The sequence below is a fragment of the Schistocerca serialis genome, chromosome 2 (assembly GCF_023864345.2).
Source record: "Schistocerca serialis cubense isolate TAMUIC-IGC-003099 chromosome 2, iqSchSeri2.2, whole genome shotgun sequence".
Lineage (NCBI taxonomy): Eukaryota > Metazoa > Arthropoda > Insecta > Orthoptera > Acrididae > Schistocerca > Schistocerca serialis.
Window position 1 is genome coordinate 503,927,162 of NC_064639.1, and position 20,599 is coordinate 503,947,760.

Consider the following 20,599-nt stretch of genomic DNA (forward strand, 5'->3'; position numbering starts at 1 on the left):
CACATAATTCCGGAACAGGCGGGCTTTAGCCCTGGGAAAACTTGCACTGGACAGGTCTTGAATCTTACCCAGTTTATAGAGCATCGGTACGAGAACCGTCTAATTACTGGAGCCGTACTTGTCGACCTCTCATCCGCATTCGACACTGTAAATCACAAACTGCTGTTCACTAAAATATACGCTATGACTAATGATTTCGGGCTGATACAAATTATATAAACTCTTCTCAGCAACAGACGGTTCATCGTAAACCTAGGAGGGAAGCGAAGCCGATGGCGTATCCAGAAAAATGGACTACCCCAAGGCAGTGTCCTCGCACCCACTCTTTTCAACATATATGCGAATGATCAGCCAGTTGCACCAGGGTCTAGGGGCTTTGCTTACGCGGACGATCTTGCAATAACCGTGCAGGGTCGGAACTTTAACGACATAGAAATTAGCCTTACGAATGCCCTCAACGGTCTAACGCCATACTACGAAGCCAACTGCCTATGCCCGAAGGCAGAAAAAACATTATCCTGCCTATTCCACCTTCGAAACCGAGACGCCAAACATACCCTAAACATCACGTGGAACAACCAACGGATCGCGTTCAGCAGCACTCCTTGTTATTTAGGCGTCACCCTTGATCGCACACTTACTTACAGACATCATGTAGACAAGATCAGGGGCAAACTATCAACAAGAAACAACCTCCTGAGTAAGCTCACCTCCACAAAATGGGGTGCCGACCCACATACTTTACGTACGTCGGCACTTGCACTCTGCTACTCGGTTGCTGTATACGCTGCCCCAGTTTGGGAAAGATCAGCGCATGCGAAACAAGTGGATCCTCTACTGAACGACGACTGTCGCGTAATCATGGGATGCCTAAGACCCCAGTTAGCCAACTTTATTTGCTTAGTGGCATAGCTCCACCCAACATCAGACGAGCTATAGGAAGCGAAGAAGAGCGCGTCAAGCAGCTGCGCGACCATCGCCAACCTCTCTTAGGACAAAACCGTCCACACACACGTCTAAAATCAAGACGGAGCTTCCTCACCTCAGTTAAACCGCTCGAAACCTCAAAACAAAAGGCCAGATTGTCAAAATGGCAAGCAACACTGCCTACGGGAGACCAGGCACCTCTAATCTCACCCAACGAACAATTGGCCTCTGGGAATGAACTAAAATGGCCATTATGGAGAACCCTCAACCGCCTACGAACTGGGGTGGGCAGATGCAACGTAAACATGTGTAAATGGGGATACCGAGACGAGACGGACACGTGCCAGTGCGGACAGACCCAAACAATGGACCACCTCCAGGAATGCAGCAACATGGAGGAAGTGTGCAGGAAAGAAGATCTGGCAAACGCTACGGCAGTGACAGTTAAATGCGCTGAATTTTGGCGGGACGTGATATGATATATATACTATGTTTTCCTTTGTATTGTAATGTGACTCCCCATTTTGGGTTTGTTTTATTTATACATATGTGTATTGTATTTGTATTTGTGTGTATATGTAATATGTGGGTTGTCTATGGCTTGGACACGATTAAATAAATAAATAATAACTAGTTCCAAGCATCTCTCCCGGCAACAGGCCCACCAATATGGTGTAAGCCAAAGTATGATTATGTGCATCCTGCATGACAATCGCTACTATTGCTTTCACCTGCAATGTGTGCAAGGATTATCAGTAGTGGATTTCCCTCTATGCGAAAGAATATGTCGATGCCTTTTGCAGTAGACCATCACAATGATGGGATTTCTGTCATCAGTCCTCTTTACCGACGAAGCAACCGTTGTCAGAGCTGACATTATAAATCTGCGTAATCGTCATCTGCGGGCTGCAGAGGATCAAATGGTTCAAATGGTTCAAATGGCTGCGAGCGCTATGGGACTTAACTGCTGAGGCCATCAATCCCCTAGAACTTAGAACTACCTAAACCTAACTAATCTAAGGACATCACACACATCCATGCCCGAGGCAGGATTCGAAGCTGCGACCGTAGCGGTCGCGCGGTTCCAGACTGTAGCGCCGGCCGGCTGCATAGGATCCTCGGGAATAGCTGAGGCGTTTGATCAGCATCAGTTCAGCATCAATGTGTATGCAGAGATTTCTGACGACCGCATATATGGATCGGTTATTATTCCACAGCGCCCGGCGGAGGAATGTATCTGGACTTTCTGGGGAATAGTCTGCCTGGGCTGCTTGAGTGTGGGCCTCTGGCAATACGACAGGCTATGTGGTTCTTGCACGACAGAGCATCACCCCACTTTCGCCTTACAGTTCGCCGACACCTCAGCATTATCTTCCCCGGAGGTCAGATAGGACGCAGAGGCCCTGTAGCATGGTCTGCCAAATCACTGGACAAACCCCCGGGAAACTCGGAAAAGTGTTGTGTACACTGAACCAGTTCCGGAAATACAGACCCTTCAACATCGTGTTCACGGCGCCTGTGACGCTATTAGGAAAGAGACCGGAACGTGCGAAAGAGTGCGGCAATCCATGATGCGGTGTGCGAACGGGTGCCTTGCATCCCTTCGAGGTCACTTTGAACATCTGTCGTGACGTGGGCCTGATGCAGCTCTCTACTGTCTTCCGGGACGATTTGTTGTCGTTGCACGCACACCGTCCATTTTGGGACACAAGTTCAGAGGACCTTTTCTCCTCCATTTTCAGTCAGGAATCCATCCCTGCAGCTTGTCGGTTTCTTTAATGTTCCCCCTGTACTTGCGAGCTGCGCACAATGAGTAGAAACCGAAGGAGTGGGGGAAGGGGGTCGAAGGCGCAGATGACACGTCGCTTACATGGAAAAGTATTTCGTAAGGCCTGTTTTACACGGAACGTCGATACGAACAAGAAAGTCGTCATCTACTGCAGGGCTCCACGTGACAGACGGTCCAGCTACAAAAAAGCAGTTACACGGTACATGCCTGTTTCGTCGTCTGCTCTACGTGTCTGCTGTTTTTGCTGCCAACTTCCAGCAAGTGTACCGAACGGTTTAAATTTACTTTTCGTGACTATCCAGTATTTTATGTCCTTTTGTAATGATTACTATAACTAATTGTACTTTAGATGGACTCAGTGGCCCTGTGTTTGGTTGTTTTCGTGTAGTTTATGTGAAATTAAGTCAAATACATGTGTAAGCAACCTCACTATAAAAATCTGGAAATCATGGACAAACCAGTAGAAATGTTACTTTTCTGTCGCCAATGATAATTTACTGGATTAACTCACGTTTTTCTTTTCGGGAGAAGACACGTCATGGTTCATGTGCGAGTGCTGTGCGAGAGAACAAGAACATATTTTTAAGAGCAGTTCCAGACAGATCTGGATCACTGATTTTCATTCGCTTCCTCATGCAAGCATCTTATTGTTTAAATACTATTGAATGCTTGTAGCAGATGTTCCACGCGTTAACCATTCATGAGATGAACGATCTACAACTTTTCGTCGAGCAGGAGACACAAACCATAAAGAACCTCCCGCTGTTGTTTGCGCTTCCCACTCGGTCTCTGCGCATATGAGAAGCACTTTCATACGCTTGAGAATAGGATGCATCTTATTCCATCCGACAGCGGTCGTACCACGGGGGTGAAAGCTATATGAGAGAAGAGGCAACAAGCAACGTAGTTCCTTCCAGACCACTACTATCACTAGCAGTCGAGATGACAGGCATCTTATCCGCATGGCTGTAACGGATCGTGCAGCCACGTCTCGATCCCTGAGTCAACAGATGGGGACGTTTGCAAGACAACAACCATCAGCACGAACAGTTCGACGACGTCTGCAGCAGCATGGACTATCAGTTCAGAGACCATGGCTGTGGTTACCCTTGACGCTGCATCACAGACAGGAGCGCCTGCGATGGTGTACTCAACGGCAAACCTGGGTGCACGATGCAAAACGTCATTTTTTCGGATGAATACAGGTTCTGTTTACAGCATCACGATGGTCGCATCCGTGTTTGACGACATCGCGGTGAACGCACATTGGAAGCGTGTATTCGTCATCGCCATACTGGCGTATCAGCCGACGTAATGGTATGGGGTGCCATTGGTTACACGTCTCGGTCACCTCTTGTTCGTATTGACGGCACTTTGGACAGTGGACGTTACATTTCAGGTGCGTTACGAACCATGGCTCTACCCTTCATTCGATCCCTGCGAAACCCTACATTTCAGCAGGATAATGCGCGACCGCATGTTGCAGGTCCTGTACGGGCCTTTCTGGATACAGAAAATGTTCAACTGCTGCCCTGGCCAGCACATTCTCCAGATCTCTCACCAATTGAAAACGTCTAGTCAATGGTGCCGAGCAACTGGCTCGTCACAATACGCCAGTCACTACTCTTCATAAACTGTGGTGTCGTGTTGAAGCTGAATGGGCAGCTGTACCTGTACGAGCCACCCAAGCTCTGTTTGACTCAATGCCCAGGCGTATCAAGGCCGTTATTACGGCCAGAGGTGATTGTTCTGGGTACTGATTTCTCAGGATCTATGCACCCAAATTGCGTGAAAATGTAATTACATGTCAGTTATAATATAATATATTTGTCCAATGAATATCCGTTTATCATCTGCATTTCTTCTTGGTGTAGCAATTTTTATGGCCAGTAGTGTATAATTGTCAACCAACTGATCATGGCTACCGCAAAGTTAAGTAATAAATAGTTTCTTATTCTGTACTCCTGCTAATTAATTGTGTTTTCCTGTTGTAGCTACCAAGCAGTCTTGGCATAGTAGAACCCACGTTTCCACCTCCTTAGCTACCTGATATTTGCGACCTCATGTTGATGGACTAGATTATAGTGGAAGATCGAGAGCCATCATATATGTTGATAGAAATCAATATAAGTGTGTTAGTTTGAAAGTCTATTCTTGACGTTTGCTCCTGACAGTTGCTGCTCAAGAAAACATCATCGGAGCAGCGACTGTGAGAAGCAAACGTCAAAAATAGACTTGAAAACTGACACACTTATATTGATTTCTATCAACACATAAAAGCTCCAGGATGTATTGCGCGTCATAAGAACTAGACGCAACACTTTAAACTGACAGTAAGTCGAAACAAGCTTGTAGTTTAAATAACTGAAGCTAAATAAAACTGTTGCAGCTAAATTGGACTACAAATATTCCTGAATAATAGGTTGTCACTGCTGTATTGCAATGTGCTACAGCTGTGTTTAAATTATTTTATTATTATACTAGCCAAAATAATTACATAGCACGGCAGAGAACTGAGATAAGAAAAGTAAAAGCAAAAGAAAACCGGCAACGTACATAAGCTAGGATGGATGCAACCCGCAAGTTCATCCTCTTTTAGTTCATGTCCATACGACTAGAGGCGCTGCTATCGGTCTGTGGTTCCCTCTTTTACCACGGGAGTTGCGCTGCTCCATTGTTGATGTTCTGTGGATCGTGCAAGTGGCCCCGTCTACACGGCAGAAGCCGGCGGAACCGGTGCGTCACGGGTAATGTTGCAAGCTCGCACGTCCCGTGCGGAACGTGCTTCAGCGGCGGCGGTGCCTCGGTGTTGCAGACGGTGGTGCTGGAGGACGCGCAGAGCGGCCAGCCGCGGCAGTCGCAGCCGCAGTCGCAGGCGCAGGGCGCGGCGGAGCGCGGCTACACGTTCGACCGCGTGCTGGGCGAGCAGGCGACGCAGCAGCACGTGTTCGAGGCGACGGTGGCGCCGCTGGTGGGCGACGTGCTGCGCGGCTACCACGCCGCCGTGTTCGCGTACGGCGCCACCGGCTCCGGCAAGACGCACACCATGCTGGGCCGGCCGGCCAGCCCCGGCATCATGGTGCGCGCGCTCGACCAGCTCTTCCAGGGCGTCGCCAGGGACCCCGCCTACTCCGTGAGTACCCGTCGCGGGCCCGTCGCACTCAGCGCATCTGTTACTGTTTCTCATTATGCTGCCTGAATGTGCAGCACGAATGCCAACTGTGGTTCTGCTGTAAAGGAGACCGCATATAGGACACTAGGGCCACCCATTTTTTAGTACTGTTAGAGTGTTTGGGATATGCGCCATGTCGGATTAAAGGAACACCTTGAAGCAGTTCAGAGGTGCGCTGCTAAATTTGTTACCGTTAGGTTAGGGAAAAAAAACCACATGTGTTACAGGGATAATTCGGGAACTCTGATAGAAATTACTGGAGGGAAGGCAATATTCTTTTCGATGGCAGTACTGAGAAAATTTAGAGAACCAGTTGGTTGGTTGCTTGGTTTAAAAAGGGGGTGGGGAGAGACCAAACTGCTACGTCATCGGTCTCTCGTTCCGATTAAAACAATTCCACAAGGGTTGAAGTAAAATAATATAGACATACAAAACACAGCTGGAAGAAAGGAGAAAACCACAAGAATGACAGAAGGGCAACAAACACTTAACTGGACAAAATCGGACAAGAAAACCAGAGATATGCAATAAACATGTAGAAGAGATCAAAATAAGGGAGCAGATTACCATGGCTGGCTGACCATGAGAATAAAAAGGAGAAGCCAGCCCTCTGCAACACATTAAAACCTCCACCATAAAAGCACTAGGGTGGAGGACACACACAGGGACAAAGGACATGCACTAAAACTTAGATCAAATGATAAAACCCAACCTCACGAATAAAACGTAAAGCTAAAGCTGTTGTTGAGGCACCGTCGCCCAACACCGAAGGTAGGGTGCTGGGAAAGTTGGAAGTCTGCAACAGAGTGGCTAAAAGTGGGCAGTCCAGCACGAGGTGGACAACCGTTTTTTGTGAGCCACAGTGACAACGAGGTAGGTCCTTGCGATGGAGGAGGTAACCATGCATTAGTCACGTATGGCCAATACAGAGCTGGCAGAGGACAACTGATTCCCTTTGAGAGGACTGCATGGGAGACTTCCATACATTTGTAGTCTCCTTAATGACATGCAGTTTGTTGTGCTTAGTGCTATGCCATTCCATCTCCCAAAGCCTAAAAAACCCCGTGGCATAAGACAGAACGCAGGTCAGTTTCGCAGATCCCCATCTCCATAAGCGGTTTCTGCATAGTCTGTTTGGCCAGTCTGTCGGCAAGTTCGTTGCCTGGGATTCCGACATGTCCTAGGGTCCACACAAACATCACTGAACAACGGGACCACTCCAGGGCACAGAAGGACTCCTGAATGAACGCTACCTAAGGATGGCGAGGGTAGCACTGATTGATAACTTGTAGGCTGCTCAAGGAGTCTGTACACAGGAGAAATGACTCACCAGGGCATGAGGGGATGTGCTCAAGAGCGTGAGGTATGGCCAGCTCTACAGTGAAAATACTGCAACCATCTGGCAAAGAGTGCTGTTCAGTATGTCCTCCATGAACATACGCAAAGCCTACGTGACCATCAGCCATTCAGCCTCCGGTGTAAACCACTTCATGGCCCCGGTGCACGTCCAGAATCGAGAGTAAGTGATAGCGTAGAGCCGCAGCGTTAACGGAGTTCTTAGGGCCATGGTACAGAAAAATCTGCAGCCTAGGTGTACATCGTGGAGGTGTACGGGAATGGACCTCGAGGAGAGGTGGTAATGGGAAGGACTCCTGACAGAAGGGACCAGATGCGAACCATAGTCATAAGCCCTGACCTATTTACGAGTTCCTAACCAGGAGCGAATTTTATTATATCATCTGTGTGCTTTAACAGTTAAGTTTCTTGAGTTTCTGAGTGTAAATTTAATATCTATAGCCAGAGATCTTGCCTTTCCGTTTGTATCTGAAAGTAAACCGATTTTGTGACATATTAAAAGTTCCTAATCAGGGGCGAATTATTTGTTTTCATCTGAGTACTTCAGTAGTTGGGCTTTTGAAGCTCTGCGAATTATTAGACACAGTTCCTGCATTTTCGTCAGGGTGTACAGTAGAGTTGCGCAGCACGTGCCGATAGTCAGTTTATCTGCATAGGTTGGTTTTCCACGGTCTTTAGTATGGGCAGGGACTGCGATTTTCATGTGCGGATGCGAGCCGAGTTGGTGACACTTCGTTCTCAGCTTCAGGCTGTGATGGCTTCGGTTACACAGCTTGAGGCTGCAGTGGATGGGCACCACTGTTGTGAGCCGGCCGTGGGGATGCAACGGACGTCCAGCACGTCCGAGTCCTCCGATCGGTCCTCGCCAGTAGCCAAACCAGTTACTGCTAGCACTGAGGTTGACCCCTCACCTGTGGTCGAGTGGGAGGTCGCCCCGGGGCGAAGCAGGCGGCGAAAATCTTCCCAGGCGGCCGCAAGTAAGGCCTCCCCGGTTTGTCCGACAAACAGGTTCCAGGTGCTGTCTGTGGCTGACACAGTCCCTGAGCCAGATGCTGTTGCCTGTCCTGTTTCAGAGGAAACCACTCAGCCAGCAAGATCCGGGCAATCACAGATGGTGGGATTATTGCTAGTTGGGACCTCCAACGTTAGGCGCGTTATGGGCCCTCTTAGGGACTTGGCTGACAAGAAGGATCAGAAAACCAATGTGCACTCCGTGTGCATACTGGATGGAATCATTCCAGATGTGGAAAGGGTCCTGCCGGATGCCATGACGAGCACAGGGTATAGCCAACTGCAGGTGGTTGCTCACGTCGGTACCAATGATGTGTATCACTTTGGATCAGAAGAGATTCTCTCTGGTTTTGAGCGGCTAACAGAAGTGGTAAAGGCTGCCAGCCTTGCTTCCAAGATCAAAGCAGAGATGACCATTTGCAATAGTCGACAGGACCGATCGCGGACCTCTGGTACAGAGCCGAGTAGAGGGTCTGAATCAGAGGCTCAGACGGTTCTGATTGTAGGCTCTAGATTCCTCGACTTGCGCCAAAGGGTGGTTGGGTTTCGGGTTCCGCTGAATAGGTCAGGTGTCCACTATACGCAGTAGGCAGCTACACGGGTAGCACGGGCTGTGTGACGTGGACTGGGAGGTTTTTTAGGTTAGAGGGTCTCGGGAAAACACAATAAGGGCTTCAGTCACAAAGGTTGCAGGCCGAACACAGGAAGAACGTAGGTACAGGAACCATTGGTATAATAGTTGTAAATTTTCGTAGCTGTGTTGGAAAAGTACCAGAGCTCCAAGCGCTAAATAGAAAGCACTGATATCTTTATAGGCACTGAAAACTGGCTGATATAAAAGCTGGCGGGTATAAACTCATCCGAAATTTTTGCGAAGAACCTAACAGTGTTCCGAGAGGATAGGCTAAACACGGTTGGCGGTGGCGTGTTTGTTGCTGTCAGAAGTAGTTTAACTTGTCGCGAAATTAAAATAGATGCTTCCTGTGAGTTAGTATGCGCAGAGGTCATTGTTGGCAACCGGAATAAAATAATAATTGGATCCTTTTACCGACCTCCCAATTCAGATGATACAGTTGCTGAAAGGTTCAAAGAAAACTTGGGTCTGATTTCAAACACGTACCCGACTCATACCATAATAGTTGATTGTGACTTTAATTGACCCTCTATATGTTGGCGAAAATACATGTTTAGTTCCGGAGGTACGCATGAAATATCATCCGAAATCGTGCTAAACGCATTCTCTGAAAATTATTTCGAGCAGTTAGTACATGAGCCCACGCGAATAGTAAACGGTTGTGAAAACACACTTGACCTCTTAGCAACAAATAATCCTGAGTTAATAACGAGCATCAAAACTGTTACAGGGATTAGTGAACACAGTGTTGTCGTAGCGAGACTGAATATTGTAATCCCCAAATCCTCCAAAAATAAGCGAAAAATATATCTATTCAAAAAAGCAGATAAAAATTCACATGACGTCTTCCTGAGAGACAATCTCCACTCATTACAAATTAATACTGTAAGTGTAGACCAGATGTGGCTTGAAGTCAAAGAAATAGTATCGGCAGCAATTGGAAGATTTATACCAAATAAATTAACAAACTACGGAGCTGAACGTCCTTGGTACACAAAACGGGTTAGAACATTGATGTAGAAACAACGAAACAAACACGCCAAATTTAAACAGACACAATATCCCCAAGTTTGACGATCTTTTACAAAGCTCGAAATTTAGCGCGGACTTCAACGCGAGATGCCAATAACAGTTTCCACAACGAAACTTTGTCTCGAAACCTTGCAGAAAATCCAAAGAGGTTCTGGTCGTATGTGAAGTATGTTAGCGGCAAGAAACAATTAATGCCTTCTCTGCGCGATAGCAATGGAGATAATGTCGAAGACAGTACTGCCAAAGCAGAAGTAGTAAACACAGCCTTCCCAAATGCCTTCACAAAAGAAGACGAAGTAAATGTTCCAGAATTCGAATCGAGAACTGCTGCCAACATGAGTATCGTAGAAGTAAATATCCTCGGAGTAGTGAAGCAACTTAAATCACTTAATAAAAGCAAGTCTTCTGGTCCAGACTGTATACCAATTACATACCTTTGGGAGTACGCTGATGCATTAGCTCCATACTTAACAATCAAGAACCGTATCCAAAGACTGGAAAGTTGTACAGGTCACATCAATATTCAAGAAAGTTAGTAGGAGTAATCCACTAAATTACAGGCCCATATCGTTAACGTCGGTATGCAGCAGGATTTTGGAACATATTTTGTGTTCAAACATTATGAATTACCTCGAAGAAAATGGTCTATTGACACGCAGTCAACGTGGGTTTGGAAAACATCGGTCTTGTGAAACATAACTAGCTCTTCATTCGCGTGAATTGTTGAGTGCTATTGACAAGGGATTTCAGATCGATTCCGTATTTTTGCTCTTATTGGGCGTGATAGAAACAGAAACATCTCGCAGCTTGTCACAGTCGAATAGTGCCCATGACAGGGCAGAGGATGCTGTTTTGATCAAGACTGACCCTGACCGCATTTTGGACGAGACCTCCACCTCCTCAAACTTGTCCTCTACATGCTCTACAAAAAACTGAGGTTTTATTTCTTTAAGTCAGTACCGCCATTAAACTGTCTTTTATTTGCAGTTCTACATTACACGATCATGATTTCGGCTTTAAAGTGCCATTATCAAGTGTTTTAATGTTTACAGTGCCTAAGATGTCCTATTTAAAATAGAATATTAGACACATTGTCTAAGGATCAATGTGATAATGGCACTTTAAAGCCGAAATCATGATCGTGTGACGTAACACTGCAGATAAAAAGCATTGCAATGGTGGTACTGACTTTAAAGAAATATATTATGACTGTGGCCCCACATTATGAAAAAATTATTGAGGTTTCATTGACAAGAAAGTTTCCTCATCAACTCGGCGTATATACGAAGTACTGGAGAGAATAAGCTTCACTGCCATCCTTAGCCTGGCGTTCCTTCCATGGTGTGGCCAGGGGGGGTGGGGGAGGGGGGGACGATTTGGGGTCATATTTCTTAACATTGAAGTTAGACCTTGACTGTTTGGAGACTGCGGGTGTTTGAACACCAGCAAGAGATGACGTACTATGTTTCGTGGCGTGTCATCCAACCTGATGCCACCCACTCCGACCAGGTTCCCTCCCCCAATGAGCCACCCAGCCGCAGCAAAGGCCACCTGGCAGGATGGCCATTTCCAGGAGTCCCAATGCCTCAGGGTGACAGGCATCTACTCCTTGGAATACGTTGAGAGTTAACGGCGCAGGCATCAGCAGAGCTATCCCTGTGTGGTCAGTTGGCTACAACCAACAGGATACATGGCGGCCCCACCACAACGCACTGGCTACCGTGCTGAATATCAGGCGCAAACGAGCTAAAAGTCCATTATCATCAACAGCGCAGAAAGAGATACTGCCCAAAGGATGAAGGAAAATGCACCCAGGAGGGTGACCTCGCCCAACAGCTGGAGGATGAGACAGTTGATTGTGTGTGGGGTGTGTTGTGGTTGACAGGAGAGCCAACCCCCTTTTACTGAAGGAGGCCGAAATGCACGCGTTTTAGCTCACGCAGGCTGGCGTGAGGTCTGGAACAGGACAAGGAAATTAGAATTTAGAAAAACGGACGTAGCTGGTGGAATACTTAACTTTAATCCATTAATGATGAACGTCGGTCTTGACGGTACATGATTCACAATATGAATAGTAACTGATAATGGCGCCTTGCTAGGTCGTAGCAAATGACGTAGCTGAAGGCTATGCTAAACTATCGTCTCGGCAAATGAGAACGTAAGTAGGCAGAGAACCATCGCTAGCAAAGTCGTCTGTACAACTGGGGCGAGTGCTAGGAAGTCTCTCTCTAGACCTGCTGTGTGGCGGCGCTCGGTCTGCTATCACTGATAGTGGCGACACGCGGGTCCGACGTATACTAACGAACCGCGGCCAATTTAAAGGCTACCACCTAGCAAGTGTGGTGTCTGGCGGTGACACCACATTCCTCCCCGGCTAATCGGCGTACTGTTGTGGCATAAGGCTTCCGCCCGCTGTGGGGAGGATCCCATGTTGACGTATTCGACGAGGTGGGGAGCCTAACAACAGGCGAGGCTGTGCCACCCGCACCCTGCCATTCGGACTGCGGGGAGCTATGAAACGCCTGAAAACCTGCTCCAGGGTGCACGCCAACATTCGGTGTATGCGCCCGCAGAGAGACAGGAGGGGCTGAAGGGTCTACTTCTGTCGGGCCGGAGCACGCGACGGGCGAAGACGACATATGGTCCGGAGCGGGCAAGAGTTCCATGTCGGGGGACAACTGGTCACGGGAAGCGATCGGCGGCGCGTGACACAGGAGGCGCCCGGCGGTTGCAGCGACGCGTCCACAGCGGGCGTCGCCGGCGGAAGAACAGGCGGCGGCGGCGGCGGTGGCGGCGGCGCGTCGCCATAGGGCAAAATGGAAGGCAGCGTCGGTAACACCTGGGGCTGAGGCGAGCCAGTAGATGGGTCCCCAGGGCGCTGACCGTACGGCACCGTCACTGAAAGCAGACGGCGAGCGGCAGAACCCGTGCGACGACAGAGGCGCAACTGGTTGAGATGCCGGCGCACCTCACCAGAGGCCCCCAAAACCAGGTAAAAAGCGCGTCCGAGGCAGCGAAGAATGCGCCCTTTGAGCCAACGACATGAACCTCGATAGTGGCGATAGTAGACAACGTCGTCTGGAGCAAAAGCAGGTGTCTGCCGCTGCACAGGAACCTGATGCGGCGGATGTAGCAAAGACATCAAGGTTCGATGAGGGCGACCGTGGAGCAACTCAGCCAGCGAGTGACCATCTCGGGGCTGAGAGCGATACGAGGACAAAAAGAGCAACAACGCATCCTCCCGAGAATGTGACTCTTTCTGCTTCAACATCTGTGACTTGAAAGTCCTGACCAATTGTTCAGCGGCACCGTTTGACTGTGGCGAAAACGGTGCGGACGTCAGATGTTGAATACCATTGGGCTTGCAGAATGACTGAAATTCTGCGGACATGAATTGTGGGCCATTGTCGGAAACAATAGTCTGTGGAAGACCTTCGATGCAAAAGATAGCGGATACCGCTTGGATGGTGGCAGATGACGTTGTGGAAGACATCCGGACAACAAAAGGAAAATTACTGAATGAATCTACAACAACCAACCATCGAGCATTCCAGAATGATCCAGCAAAATCGATGTGTAAGCGTTGCCAAGGGGAAGTGGCTTTGGGCCATGCAAAGAATTTCCGCGGTGGTGCTGATTGTTCATATTCGTAATCGCAGCATCGATTCCGAACCAAGTACAGTGCTGACGAGCAAGTTGTTTCGTTCCCACTATACCCCAATGTCCGTGGTGGAGAAGCTGTAAGACAGAGGACTGTAATGAACGTGGGACCACAACCTTGGACTGATCATTATGAGAACGCAACGGCAAAACACAACGTCGAACAAAAAGTCTGTCCTTGTGAGCAAAAAAATCGGCGAACCAACGGGTCCCCCATGCGTGACTTTGACAAGGGTCATTGCGTAACAACAAAACGCAGAATGGTAGCAAGGACAGGGTCGGCAGCTGTGGCGGTAGCTACACGACGAAAATCAATCGGAAACGATTCGACCACATCATTGGTTTCCGCATCAATGAACATGCAAGTACGTTCGAAGGAATCGAATGCCCTATCCTCAGCAACAGGCAAGCGGGACAACGCATCGGCGTTTCCCTGCTTAGCAGTGGACCAATACAAGATATCGTAGTGGTACGGGGAGAGGAAAATAGACCAGCGAATGAATTTCTGCACTGTACATGGAGGTACAGGCTTGTTCGGATGAAAAAGTGATGTCAAAGGTTTGTGGTCTGTGATTACGGTAAAGTGACGACCATACAAGAAACCATGAAACTTCGTAACACCAAATACGAGAGCCAATGCATCTTTCTCGGTCTGTGAATAATTTCTTTGCGCAGCCAAGAGCAATTTGGACGCAAAGGCAATAGGGCGATCGTGCGATCCATCTTTGTGCGCAAGCACAGCACCGATCCCGAAATCCGATGCATCCACCATCAACAAAACGGGCTTCTGGGGATCGAATGGCGTAAGGCAAGTATTGGAAAGCAATGTCGATTTCAACTGGCGAAAGGCGCGTTCGCATTCCATCGGCCAGACCAACGGAACACCTTTACGGCGTAAGCGATGAAGCGGAGCTGAAATGGAAGAGGCGTGTGGAACATGTCGGTGATAATAGTGGATTTTTCCCAGCACACTCTGTAGCTGCTTCAAATTCTGCGGCGAAGGCAAGACTTGTATGGCACGGAGGTGCTCGGGACTGGGATGTATGCCTTGGGCATTGAGTACATGTCCCAGGTATGGCAAGTCACGAGCAAAAAACACACATTTTTCCTTACGCAAGCGAAGACCATTTTGTCGCAAGACCAGAAATAATGTTCTGAGATTGGCTAAATGTTCTTCTTCCGTCTTTCTGGAGATCACAATATCGTCCAGATAGATTGCTGCAGTAGGGACCGACGCACAAACAGTTTGTAGATATTGCTGAAACAATGCAGGGGCAGATGCACACCCAAATGGCAGTCGTTTGAATCGATCAAACCAAGATGGGTGTTAACCACCAAAACGCGCTGGGATTCTTCGTCCATCGGTATTTGCAAGTACGCATCTGCTAGGTCCAACTTCGAGAAATATTTACCCGGGCACAGTTTGTCAAAAAGATCTTCCAGGCGGGGTAAAGGAAAAGTTGCAATCACTGGTTGCGGATTCACTGTTGCCTTGAAGTCCACACAAAGTCTCAATTTTCCCGAAGGTTTCGGCAAAATTACTAAAGGTGATGCCCAGAGAGAAGCCTGCACATGTTCAATTACACCTTGTGATTCCAGATCATGTAATGTTTTTGCGACCTCATCACGCAATGCATGGAGAACATTGCGCACTCTGAAAAATTTCAGTTACGTGTTTACTTACAGTTCCAAATGTGCTTTATAGTTCTTAGCGCAACCAAGGCCCGGTGCAAAAATGTATGCAAATTCTTCACATAGACGAGAAACACTGTCGGAAGGCACAGTCTGGTTCACTGATAGGACCTGATTTACTATAGACAAGTTAAACAACTGAAATAAATCGAAACCAAACAAGTTCACTGCAGAAGAAGAACGAAGGACGTAAAATGACACAAGTTTTGTTTGTCCTTTGTATGTTGCAAGAAGGCTGCACCGTCCTAACACAGGGATATCTTGACCTGAATAACTAGTTAACTTCATTTGCGGCACGCGACGGAGGTGTGCCCAGCTGTTTGTACGTGTCTTGGTTGATCAGTGAAACTGCAGCTCCGGTATCGAGCTGGAATGGTATCACTTTGCCGTTAATGTCCAAGTCTACAAACAGTTTACTGACCTGCTGACAACAAGAGCGACTGTCTCGTGCAACGTGAAATGACACTGGTACAGAATCACTTGCGACTTGACAGGATTTCCGGTGATGTCGATGCACACTATTTGTGGGACGAACACAGTCACTGTTAGAGAGAGTGGCACTGAGCGGAGTGGAATGAACTACATGAATTTCCATGGGTGAAGTTTCACGAGCCTGAGTATCCTCGGTTCGAATTCGGCGTGAAGCAAAGGGCCTGGAATGGTTGTGAGTTTTCGATCTGAGCTTTTTCTGGCAAACACTTTGAACATATCTTTTTTTATTACAGAAAAAGCAAATACCTTGGCATGACAGGCAATTCTCACGCGAATGTCTAGTAGTGCACTGTGGGCATGATTTTAGCACGGCATTTGCTTGCCGGCGCGGCACACGTGGCTGAGAGCCTGGTGGCAGCGGCACGGTCGGGCGCGAGGGCTGTTTACTGCTCCGTGCAGCTCGCCCGCCGGGCCGGTTTACCTGGCACACGGGTGGCGAAGTTTCAAATGATTCCTGAGCAAAGTCAAGTGTGTCCTGCCGATCCAATATGTCCAGCACTTGTTGAAGGGAGGGATTGACTAGTTTCAAAATCTGTTCCCTTATGCGAACATCAGAAACGTTCTGTGCAATTGCATCATGTACCATAGTATCTGAATAAGGGAGTCCACATTGACACTCAAAAGCACAATCCCTAGTAAGGCCTTGCAAGGTTGCAACCCACTCCCAATTAGTCTGACCTGCCATATGTTTGGTACGAAAGAAGGTATACCTTTTCGCAACTACATTGACTGATTCTTTGAAATATGCATCTAATGCAGACAAAATTTCTTCATAGGACAGAGTTACTACATCGCGTTAGGGAAATAATTTGACTATCACACGGTACATGTTCATGCCGACTGAAGACAACAAAAAAGGCTGGCGCTCATTACCTTGAATTCTGTAGGCGGCGAGATGGAATCCAAATTGGCGTGACCACTCCGTCCAGCTTTCCAGTGCAGCATCAAAAGGTCGAAAAGTTGGTGCAACTGCGTGTTGTGGCTGCATTAGCGGTGGAGCGGCTGCTGCCGCATCGTTTTGCATTGCACGTTGACCCTGGACGAGCTGTCCAAGGGCATCCAGTAAGGCCTGCGTCTGCTGATTCTGTAAGCGATAAAATTCGGACAGTACATCTGGAGATTGTGGCGAAGCCATTACACAAGTAAATCAGGGCACTTTAGGGAAGAACGCGGTTTTGCCTCGTCGCCAATGTTGTGGTTGGCAGGAGAGCCAACCCCGTTTTACTAAAGGAGGCCGAAATGCACGCGTTTTAGCTCACGCAGGCTGGCGTGAGGTCTGGAACTGGACAAGCAAATTAGAATTTAGAAAAGCAGACGTAGCTGGTGAAATACTTAACTTTAATCCATTAATGATGAACGTCGTTCTTGACGGTACATGATTCACAATACGAATAGTAACTGATAATGGCGCCTTCCTAGGTCGTAGCAAATGACGTAGCTGAAGGCTATGCTAAACTATCGTCTCGGTAAAGTCGTAAGTAGGCAGTGAACCATCGCTAACAAAGTCGGCTGTACAACTGGGGCGAGTGCTAGGAAGTCTCTCTCTAGACCTGCCGTGTGGCGGCTCTCGGTCTGAAATCACTGATAGTGGCGACACGCGGGTCCGACGTATACTAACGGACCGCGGCCGATTTAAAGGCTACCACCTAGCAAGTGTGGTGTCTGGCGGTGACACCACAGGGTGCGCACAAGTTTTTAGATTAGATGACTCTCCATTCAATCCAGATAACGATAGCTGTAGTAAACCCAGAAGTATCACAATAAGATCGAAAGAAATGCCTCTCGCAGCTGAGAGTATTAAAATCCCAGTTGTAAACGGCCGAATTATTCGCAACAAATTACCATAATTTGAAGCGCTCAAGAAAAGCAGTGATGTTCACGTAATACTAAGTACAGAAAGCTGGTTGAAACCTGAAATTGATAGAACTGTGATTTTGGGGAAAATTTAAGTAATGGGAAATGGAGGTGGTGTATTTGTCGCAGTAGGCAAGAAACTCAAAGCTATCGAGATAGAAATTAACGCTGCAAGTAAGATTGTTTGGGTAAGACTCAGTATCAGGGGTGGGCATAACATGAAAACTGGATCCTTCTATCGCCCACCAGTAACCGAAAACTTTAGAGAAAACCTCACTTCATTTGTACAAAAGTTCCTCAGTCATCCTGTAATCATCAGCGGAGACTTTAATCACCCAACAATTAATTAGAAAAATTACAGTTTTGTTATTGGTGGGCGTGATAAGACATCCTGTGAAACTTGACTAAATGCCTCCTCTGAAAACTACCTAGTACAGATAGATAGGAACCCCACTCATGACGGAAATATATTGGATCTAATGGCAACAAACAGACCTGACCTCCTTGAGGAAGTCCACATTGAAACTGGTATGAGTGGTCGTGACGTGGTTGTGGCAACAGTGATTGCCAAAGTACAAAGGGCAATTAAAACAAGCAGAAAGACATATGTCCAGTAAACTAGATAAAATATTAGCAGTGTCATATTTCAGTGAGGAATTGGAAACATTTAACATAGGGCAGGAGCGTCTGGAGGAACTCCGGCTCCAGTTTAAAAGATAGCTCTGGATAGATATGTACCCAGTAGAAAAGTTCATAATGGGAGAGAACTTCCATGGTGTACAGCCACTGTGAAGAAACCTCCAAAGAAATGAAGAATACTGCATAATAGGTGTAAAACAAAGCGTAGGGCTACACACATTGAAACGCTGAATGTGACACGTTTGGCTGAGAAGAGAGTAATGCGTGGCGCCTTCAGTGACTGCCGTAGCAGAATATTGTCAAGTAATCTTTCAGTGAACCCAAAGAAATTCTGGTCGTATGTAAAGGCTGTTAGTCGCCCACCGTTAGTGTCCAGTCCCTAGCAAAAATTGAGGGTAGCAAAGCGAACGTCGAGATGCTTAACTCCTTTTTCAAATATTCTTTTACGAAGGAAAATCCAGGAGAATTGCCCCAATTTAATCCTCGTACCACTGAAAAGATAAATGAAATAATATTAGTATTAGTGGTGGTGAGAAATCGTTAAAATTGAACAAAGCTCCAGGGCCTGATGGAATCCCAGTCAGATTCTACACTGAATTTGCGGCTGAGTTAGCTCCTCTTCTAACTATAATCTATCGTAGATCCCTCGAGCAAAAAACTGTGCCCAGTTCTTGTAAAAAGATACAGGTCGCACCCGTCAACAAGAAGGGCGGTAGAAGTGACCCACAAAATATCCTTGACATCGATTTGTTGTACAATCTTAGAATATATTCCGCGCTCAAACTTAATGAGGTATGCCGGCCGGAGTGGCCGAGCGGTTCTAGGCGCTACAGTCTGGAACCGCGCGACCGCTACGGTCGCAGGTATGAATCCTGCCTCGGGCATGGATGTGTGTGATGTCCTTAGGTTAGTTAGGTTTACGTAGTTCTAAGTTCTAGGGGACTAATGACCTCAGAAGTTAAGTCCCATAGTGCTCAGAGCCATTTGAACCATAATGAGGTATCTTGAACAGAATGACCTCCTCAATGCCAGCTAGTATGGATTTCAAAAACATCGATCATGTGAAACCCAACACGCACTCTTCTCACATGACAAACTGAACACTTTGGATCAAGGCAATCAGACAGACGTTGTATTTCTCGATTTCCAAAAAGCATTTGACTCACTACCACACCCTCGCTTACTGGCAAAAGTACGATCATATGGGGTATCAAGTGAAATTTATGACTGGATTGAGGACTTTTTGGTAAGGAGAACGCAACATGTTATTTTGGATGGAGTGTCATCGTCGTATGTAGAAGTAACTTCGGGGGTGCCCCAGGGAATTATGTGAAGTGTGTTGGGACCTTTGCTGTTCATGGTGTACATTAATGACCTTGTAGACAATAGTAAAATCATGCTTCCTGCAGATGAAACAGTTATTTGTAATGAAGTACTATTTAAAAGAAGCTGCATAGACATTCAATCAGATCTTGATAAGATTTCAAAGTGATGCAGAGATTGGCAATTTGCTTTAAATGTTCAGAAATGTAAAATTTTTTCACTTCACAAAACGAAAGAACGATATCAATGAGTCACTGCTGGAATCTGCCAATTCATACAAATACATGTGTGTAGCACTTTGTAGGGATGTGAAATGGAATGGAATAATCACACAGATTTAGTCATGTGTGAGGCAGCTGGTAGACTTCGGTTTATTGGTAGACTACTGGGGAAGTGTAATCAATCTACAAAGTAGACGGCTTGCAAATCACTCATGCGACCCATTCTAGAATATTGATCAAGTGTGTGGGACCCGTACCAGATTGGACTAACGGGGGATATTGGATGCATGCAGATAAGGGCAGTGAGTGTCACTGAGATACTGAGATACTGCATTGGACGACTCTTTGAGACAGACTATTACGAGGATGTTTATTAACAAAGCTTCAATAACTGATCTTAAATGATTACTCTACGAATATATTACAACCTCCTACGTATCGCTCACATAGGGATCGTGAAGATGGGATCAGAATAATTACCGCACGCACAGAGGCAGTCCGTTTTGCAACCTGCACCATGCAAGTATCGAGCAGTCCTTAGTGGCTGGCCATCACAGTTTTATTTATCTTAAATATCTTTGTGACTAATGCCCTTTTGGCATATTTATTGTTTTATAAATGACATATAAGTACTGTCAGTCTTTTACGATGATTCCGTACTTATACCCTATCATACGTTTTTAGTCATTATTCTGTGACCGTGTTATAAAATATAGATCATTCTTTGTTTTAAATTCTGAAGAAGACACTCCTAGCAGTGTTGAAACCAGGTTAATTTGTTAAAAATATAGTGACCG

At 46.9% G+C, this 20,599-nt stretch overlaps 1 protein-coding gene across 1 annotated transcript in view; it reads left to right on the forward strand.

The window, feature by feature from the left end:
* LOC126457464 (kinesin-like protein KIF19) overlaps positions 1-20,599 on the forward strand; it is a 610,440-nt gene that overhangs the window by 131,973 nt on the left and 457,868 nt on the right. Inside the window, exon 3 of the mRNA XM_050093755.1 lies at positions 5,532-5,849. Coding sequence (XP_049949712.1) covers positions 5,532-5,849 — 318 coding nt within the window. The remainder of the gene's footprint in view (positions 1-5,531; positions 5,850-20,599) is intronic.